The 8,513-nt window shown below is 46.8% G+C and overlaps 1 protein-coding gene across 1 annotated transcript; it reads left to right on the top strand.

The window, feature by feature from the left end:
* Nucleotides 1–293: 293 nt before the first annotated feature.
* Nucleotides 294–2,380, top strand: LOC145046062 (pectinesterase 3-like). Its single transcript, XM_078994348.1, has 2 exons — nt 294–1,472; nt 1,561–2,380. The coding sequence occupies exons 1-2, from the start codon at nt 410–412 to the stop codon at nt 2,292–2,294; spliced, it is 1,797 nt and encodes a 598-aa protein (XP_078850474.1). The 5' UTR covers nt 294–409; the 3' UTR covers nt 2,295–2,380.
* Nucleotides 2,381–8,513: the final 6,133 nt, after the last annotated feature.

The following is an 8,513-nucleotide window of genomic DNA, read 5'->3' as shown; positions in this document are numbered from 1 at the left end:
TTTTAATAATTTTTTATTATTTTTTTCTTATTTAAGTTGTCAAATATTTACATATTTATATTTATTTATTTTTTTAAATTAACCTATATAATAATATATAGTCTCGCAACTAGTAATTATAAAAACAAGATATAAAATATACAAATTTCATTTACATGTGTATTGATTTTATACAACACATGAAGATGAAAACATAATTTAAAGGGTGATTCGTGTTCAAAAAACGTTACACATTTACTCTTCAAATAAAATAAAATTGCATATTTTCTATAAAACACCAATTTACTGCATATATCATAATAAAAATTCATATAAAGCGACTAAACGTAAATGAAAAACAAAAGAGGTTAACTTCTTACAAATTCATCGTCTTCTTCCAGAGAAATCATCATTCCATAACCGGTCAACAATGGAGCCCTCTGCCTCCTTCAGCTTCAAGAAGTCACCAAGATCGTCGTCCTCATCTTCCTCACTCCTTCTGACAACAATAATTCCGGTAGCAATGCTCATCCTCCTCTCTTCTTTCTTATTCTCTACCTCCACCCACCACCACCATTCTTCAACACCACCACCACTCATCCTCCAACCTCCGCCGTCACCACCACCACATTCCTTCATCAAAAGCACCTGCGACACCACTCTCTACCCTTCTCTCTGTTTCAATACAATCTCCTCAATCCCCATTAACCTCCACCACGACAACCATACAAAAACGCGCAATGTCCTTAAATTCTATATCCAGAAAACCATCAATCGTCTGGCCATAACACGTTCAAGAATGGCCGCCATGAATTTGAAGGTTCGAGAAAAAAATTGGGTCCAGAATTGCCTCGAATTGCTTGATTTGTCGCAATACGAACTCCAAGAATCAATGAATCACTTATCCCCTCCTTACGATGATCCACCACCGTATGCCGCCATCAAGAACCTCCTCAGCGCCGCCATGACTAACGAGAACACCTGCATTGAAGGTTTTTCCGACTTAAAACTCAACAGCCCCAGCCAGACACGATTTGGCCGCTTATTTCAGAAATCTCTGACACCGATCATGCGGATGATCAGCAACTGCTTAGCCATCACCAACTACCTCGAGACCATCGGCTCCATCTACACCTTCAAAGATTCACGTCTTATGTCCAAGGGCGTTTACCGTGATCATGTCCCGTCGTGGATGACCGCCGCTGACCGGAGACTGATGCAGACATCTTCCAGAATTATCCCGCCCACAGTCGTTGTAGCTAGAGACGGCACCGGAAATTTCACAACTATCGCCGCTGCAGTTGCAGCGGCCCCCAGCCGAGGCAAAGGTAGACACGTGATTCAAATCAAAGCAGGGATCTACAAGGAGAATCTCGTGATTCCTAGAAATAAGGCTAACATCATGCTCGTCGGAGACGGAATGAACTCAACCATAATCACCAGCAACAAAAACTTCGTCGATGGCTACACCACCTTCACCTCCGCAACACTAAGTACGTATCAAATTCGAACTCTAATCCTACTCCTTCCGAGTTTCATTTCGTTTGACTAATTACAATTACATTGCTTTGATCGGTGCAGCTGTTGTGGGGAATAACTTTCTCGCAAGGGATCTAACAATCATGAACACCTCCGGTCCAGAGAAGCATCAAGCGGTGGCGCTAAGAGTAACCTCCGACGCTGCGTTCTATCACTGTCAATTCATCTCCCATCAGGATACACTCTACGCACACTCCCTCAGCCAGCTCTACAGAGAATGTGCAATCCATGGCACAATCGATTTCATCTTCGGAAACGCAGCAGCAATCTTCGAACGATGCCTAATCCTGGTTCGCAAACCAATTCTAGGTCAAAAAAACGTGATCACAGCACAAGGCAGACTAGATCCCAACCAGAACACCGGCATTTCCCTCCAGGACTGCACGATAATGGCAGCACCAGACTTCAAAGTGAAGGAACGAGCGAATTTCTCAACATTTCTAGGTCGGCCATGGAGGAACTATTCGAGAACTATCGTGATGAGAAGCTATCTAGGTGACATTATCGATCCACAAGGTTGGTGTCCATGGAATGAGTATAGCAACCTGGAGACTGTTGAATACATTGAGTATAATAACTTTGGACCTGGTGCAGACACAAGGAAGAGAGTCCGATGGGCAGGTTATCATAATAATTCAAGAAGGAATCTTGAGAAGATGGGGATTCAGTCGTTTTTACATGGGGCAGATGAATGGTTAAAGTCGACTGAATATTTGCCCCTCTGTAGTGGTCTCTATGCAAAATATTGTAAAACAGGCACTACACAGGTTCAGTGAATACTAAATGTAATGTTGTACAGAATTGTAATTTTTTTGATTTTTTGTTACATATACAGCTTTGGTAAATTTCTTATTTTGTCACACTTCTTTGAGCGAAGTTAGTAATTTTACATTCAGTCTAATTACACTGTTGTCAATGTTGTGTGCTCCATTTCTAAATAAATTGAAAAAGGTTATTGTTAGAGAAATCCTAAGTTTTTGACCGGTTACTTTGAAAAAAGGCTTTCTTTTTGGTGTTTAAGCTCCAAAGAAGCTAAAATGAAGGGCTCTTAGCCTAGCGAATACACGAATCCATGCCAAAGCTCACGAATACTGTCGCAAAGAAACGAAGAAGCCTTTAAAAATATTGACTTTTGGTTAGTTTTGAAGGATAAGGAAAAATGTCTTGAACTTCAAACATTGGAAGATTTCACACGGATTCAAAAAAGAACCAAAACATCTATAGCCAATCTTTCGATGCACATATTGGGTTAGACCTCAAAGTAGACAAACCTTATGAAGTTCCAAGACCGAGTACTCCTATGGAAACAGATCAAGCCAAGAGAAAGCAAAAGGGTGTTGAAGGTACTTCAAGTCATGGCGAGGATCCGAGACCAGGGCTCCAAGGGTTTAGTGACAACATCGAAAAAATGTTGAGAATTACGCAAGAAAAAAAAATCGTGATTATAAACTTTTAACGAAAGACGTTTCTAAATTGATCGAGAATATAAGTCGAATTGCGATGAAGGTGAAAACGGAAATTATGAAGAAACATAATTTGGAAGATAAGTAGGAATCATGTTTATCTTATGTTTCAAGTCATGTTTTATGTGATGTTTTAATTCAAGTTTTAAGTCTAGTTTTAAGTCAAGTTTTAAGTTAAGTTTTAAGTCATTGTGTAGGTTATGTTTGAAGTGTTGTAGCTTTCTATTTAATTTAATGAAATGTGTGTTTTTTTATAAAATACGTAGTTTAATTTACAAAAAAAAAAAAAAAAAATAATGTTAACCACCCCACCTAAATAGCATGTTGATCTTGTAGTGTGGTAGTAACGATTGCCAAAAAGGTGAAGTGATATGGTCACAATCATGACATGAAACGACCCAAAAACACGATCCAAAAATTTTCGTTTTTCAATATAATATAAACCGTAATATAAGTATCATAACATAAAACATACGCGATGTATCCCCAAAACATAGTAAAATATTATGCGGAAAACTGTATCATACAACATCAATCCAAAACATCAAAAGACATCCCCAGGATAAAAGCTATGCTGTGGTGTGTGCGATGCTGTCACCCCGAGCTCTTCCCTTTGCTTGCGGAAGTACCTGAAACCAAACTGAAACTGTAAGCACGAAGCTAGTGAGCTCCCCCAAACTACCACATACCATACAATAACATATAAACACATATTGGGCCTTGCCCACTGCATCGGGCCGAAGCCCGGAAACTGCATCGGACCGAAGTCCGGAACTGACTGGGACCTTGTCCCCTGCATCGGACCGAAGTCCGGAACTAACTGCATCGGACTGAAGTCCGGAACTGACTGGGACCTTGTCCCCTGCATCGGACCGAAGTCCGGAACTAACTGCATCGGACCGAAGTCCGGAACTAACTGGGACCTTGTCCCCTGCATCGAACCGAAGTCCGGAACTAACTGCATCGGACCGAAGTCCGGAACTGACTGACTGAACATGGCATCGCATAACACATCAACTAGCATAACACATATATGACATGCTACATCGGGCCGTGGCCCGGAACACATAGTACTTAACACATAAAACATAGCACACAAATCCTGTTCGAACCACGAAGGCATCGAACATACCAACTACTGCATCGGACCTAAATCCGGAAACTACTGCTAACTGAACGGGCCGGCATTGTGGCCTTAGACCCGTTCCTACTGGAAGGAAACTCACCTCGTAAGCTGGCTGCTGAGTGTGTGGCTCGGAAAGCTAACGGCGGCTGCTCCGGAATCTCCTCGGCTCAATAAACTCTGATTTGGCCTTGGATCTTTGCACTACAACCCTTCTCCTTGCTTCTTTCTTCTTCTCCTTCTTCACACCTTCACAAAGAGGGCACCAAAACACATATAAGCTCTTCAATGGAGGTTTGGGGCTCTATCACTGCGTTCTCAGGGTGAGGGAGGCGAGAATGGGGGCTATAAGGTGGTATAAATAGTGGGAAACCTGGGGATTTTAGGGTTTCACCCAGACAGATGGACTCGCCGAGTCGAGGATATGGACTCGTCGAGTCCCCGGCTCACGCGTGCCCTCAGACGCGACCCTACTCGGCGAGTCAGGCTAGAACTCGCCGAGTCCCTCTTGAAAAACTCACTATAATTACCAATAAATCAACATACCGGGAACGGGTCGTTACAATTCTCCCCCACTTGTCTCAGACTTCGTCCTCAAAGTCTGCTACGGCTGGATCTGCAAATAACTCCGGGTAGTGCGCTCTCATCTCCTCCTCAGCCTCCCACGTCCATTCAGACCCCTTCCGGTGCTGCCACTGCACCTTTACTAGCTGAATTACCTTGTTCCTCAAGGTCTTGATCTTCCGTTCCAGAATCGCGACCGGCTTCTCGATATAATTTAGGCCGCTATCAACCTGAATGTCCTCTAAGGGAACGACTGTTGTCTCATCCACCAGACACTTCCTCAACTGCGACACGTGGAAGGTGTTGTGTATCAGACTAAGCTCCTCAGGAAGATCTAACCGATAAGCAACCCGACCCACCCGGGCCAAAACCCTGAAGGGACCAATAAATCTGGGGCCCAATTTTCCCCTCTTCCGGAACCTAATGACACCTTTCCAAGGTGAGACTTTCAGAAGAACCATGTCGCCCACCTGGAACTCCAAGTCCGAACGCCTCCTGTCGGCGTAGCTCTTCTGCCGACTCTGCGCAGTCTGCAGCCTCCTACGGACCTGCTGGATCAACTCAGTCGTCTTGAGCACCACTTCGGTGCTCCCTATGACTCGCTGACCGACCTCGCCCCAACAAATCGGGGTCCTGCACTTCCTGCCGTATAACATCTCAAAAGGAGGTCGATCAATGCTCGCATGATAACTGTTGTTATACGAGAATTCCGCTAACGGAAGATACGTATCCCAACTGCCCCCAAAATCTAGAACACATGCCCTAAGCATGTCCTCGAGAGTCTGAATCGTCCTCTCGCTCTGCCCGTCAGTCTGAGGATGAAAAGCGGTGCTGAAATGGAGACGAGTACCCATCTCGGCGTGGAACCGCTTCCAGAATCTGGACGTGAAACGAACATCTCGGTCCGACACCACCGATACCGGCACTCCATGACGTGCCACAATCTCTCGCACATAGATATCGGCTAACTTTTCCGCCGATATACTCTCCTGAATCGGAATAAAATGGGCACTCTTCGTCAACCGATCCACTACTACCCATATCGAGTCCACCCCGCGTGCGGTCCTAGGGAGTTTGGTGACAAAATCCATGGTGATGTCCTCCCATTTCCACACGGGAATGTCTAACGGCTGCATCTTTCCGTGAGGTCTCTGGTGCTCCGCCTTGACCTTCCGACAGGTCAAACATCTCTCCACATACCAAGCGACATCTCGCTTCATGCAGGGCCACCAATAATCAGATCGAAGATCTCGATACATCTTCGTCGCTCCTGGGTGGATAGAAAACCGAGACTTATGAGCCTCGTCCATCAATACTTGCCGTACCCCACCCCAGTACGGTACCCATATCCTACCATGAAGTGTCAACAAACCCCGACTGTCGTAATCAAATGAAGCTACTCGGCCCACTATCCTCTCACACTTCTTCCTCTCCTCCTTGAGGCCCTCCATCTGAGCCTCCTTGATCCGCTCCAACAACGGAGTGATCACTGTCATCCTCATACACAGATCTCTGATAGGGGCCGTCGACACCTTGCGGCTCAGGGCGTCGGCCACCACATTGGCCTTCCCTGGATGATAAAGGATCTCACAGTCATAGTCCTTCAGCACGTCTAACCATCTCCTCTGTCTCATGTTCAAACTCGGCTGATCCATAAGATATCGCAAACTCTTGTGATCCGTGTAAATAGTACAGCGGACCCCATAAAGGTAATGTCTCCAAATCTTGAGGGCAAACACAACCGCCCCCAGTTCCAAATCGTGGGTAGGATAATTAGCCTCGTGAGGCTTCAACTGTCTCGAGGCATAAGCTACTACATGGCCTCGCTGCATCAATACTGCTCCCATACCTGTGATCGAAGCATCACAATAGACTACGAAATCCTCTACTCCCTCTGGCAAGGTAAGGATCGGAGCCTCGCACAATCTCTGCCTGAGAGTCTCGAACGCCGCCTGCTGCTCAGGCCCCCAACGAAAAACCACCGACTTCTTGGTTAGTCGGGTGAGCGGCACTGCTATCTTGGAGAAGTCCTGAATAAATCTCCGATAATACCCTGCCAACCCCAGGAAGCTCTGAATCTCAGATGGAGACCTCGGGACCTCCCACTGCATCACGGCCTCAATCTTGGCCGGATCTACCAAAATACCCTTCTGGTTGACGAGATGACCAAGGAACTGCACCTCACGCAACCAGAACTCACACTTGGAGAACTTTGCGAAAAGTCTCTCCCTCCTCAAAGTCTCCAACACCTCCCGCAGGTGCTCCTCGTGCTGCCCCTGAGTCTTGGAATACACCAAGATGTCATCTATAAACACTATCACCGACCGATCCAGCATCGGTCTGCACACGCGGTTCATGAGATCCATGAACACGGCTGGGGCATTGGTGAGCCCAAATGGCATCACCACGAACTCATAATGACCATACCGGGTCCTGAAAGCAGTCTTCTGTACATCCTCATCTCTAACCCTCATCTGATGATAACTGGAGCGTAGATCGATCTTGGAGAACCAAGACGCCCCCTGAAGCTGATCAAACAAGTCATCTATCCTCGGAAGTGGGTAACGGTTCTTCACCGTTACTTTGTTCAACTCCCGATAATCAATGCACATACGATGCGACCCATCCTTCTTCCTCACAAATAAGATCGGCGCTCCCCAAGGTGAACTGCTCGGCCGAATGAAACCCTTGTCTAGCAGCTCCTGAAGCTGTGTAGACAACTCCTGCATCTCAGGGGGAGCAAGTCGATACGGTGCTTTGGCTATCGGAGCCGCACCAGGAACTAGGTCGATCCTGAACTCAACCTGCCTCTCTGGAGGTATCCCCGGCAAATCCTCGGGAAACACATCCGGGTAGTCACGAACAACAGGAACATCATCAATCGCCGCCTTTCCCTTCTCCCGGGCATCCAAGACGTAAGCTACAAAACCGCCGCAACCCTGCTGAACATAGCGTCTCGCCCTCGCGGCGGAACAAAAGATCGGTCCTCGCTGGGGCCTCTCGCCCTGAATCACTATCTCTCCCCCACTGGGAGTGCGAACCCTCACTAGCTGTAGCTCACAATCAATCACCGCCCCATTAGGGCTCAGCCAATCCATGCCCACAATAACTTTATTCCCACGCAGGGGAATAGGAACCAGGTCCACTGAAAACTGCTCATCAAATATCTGAAGGGAACACCCTCTATGTACTCTGCCGACCCTCACGGTCCTATCATCTGCTATCTCAACCTCTAGTGGACAATCCAGCTCCCCTGGAGCTCTGCTAAATCTCTTGCTAAGCGCAAGCGATACAAATGATCGGGTAGCCCCCGAATCGAACAATACCAAAGCAGGGATGCCGTTCACCGAGAACGACCCTAAATAAAACATATCATCAAGTAATATTCAAACGATATAATAACAATTAAAGATGAAGGAAAGATTCATACCCGTCACCACATCAGGAGTCGCTCGCGCCTCCTCTGCTGTCATCTGAAATGCCCTGCTCTTCGCCACCGGCGCATCAGCTCGGCCCTGCCGGCCATCCGTAATCCTCAGGGTGGCAGGGGCAGGTGCAACCACCTTCCCTGCTGCAGCTAAACTGGGACACTGGGACCTTTTATGTCCCCTCTGATTGCACTGAAAGCAAATCAGATCTGATGTTGTAACCGTAGTAGCAAGGGCCGTACAATCCCTACTCAAATGCCCAGTCCGACCGCACTTGTAGCAGCCGGAACTCCCTGCCTTGCACGCCCCCTCGTGCAACCTCCCACACTTGCCACACCGACCGTGGCTCTGCTGACCCCTGGACCTGTGATCTGAAACCTTGGGCTTTTTGCCCACACTGCCTAAACCCGAAACCGC

Source organism: Lactuca saligna, chromosome 5 (assembly GCF_052625555.1).
Source record: "Lactuca saligna cultivar CGN05327 chromosome 5, ASM5262555v1, whole genome shotgun sequence".
Classification (NCBI taxonomy): Eukaryota; Viridiplantae; Streptophyta; class Magnoliopsida; order Asterales; family Asteraceae; genus Lactuca; species Lactuca saligna.
The sequence above is the reverse complement of the archived record's forward strand: the minus strand, read 5'-3'. Positions and strand labels throughout refer to the sequence as shown.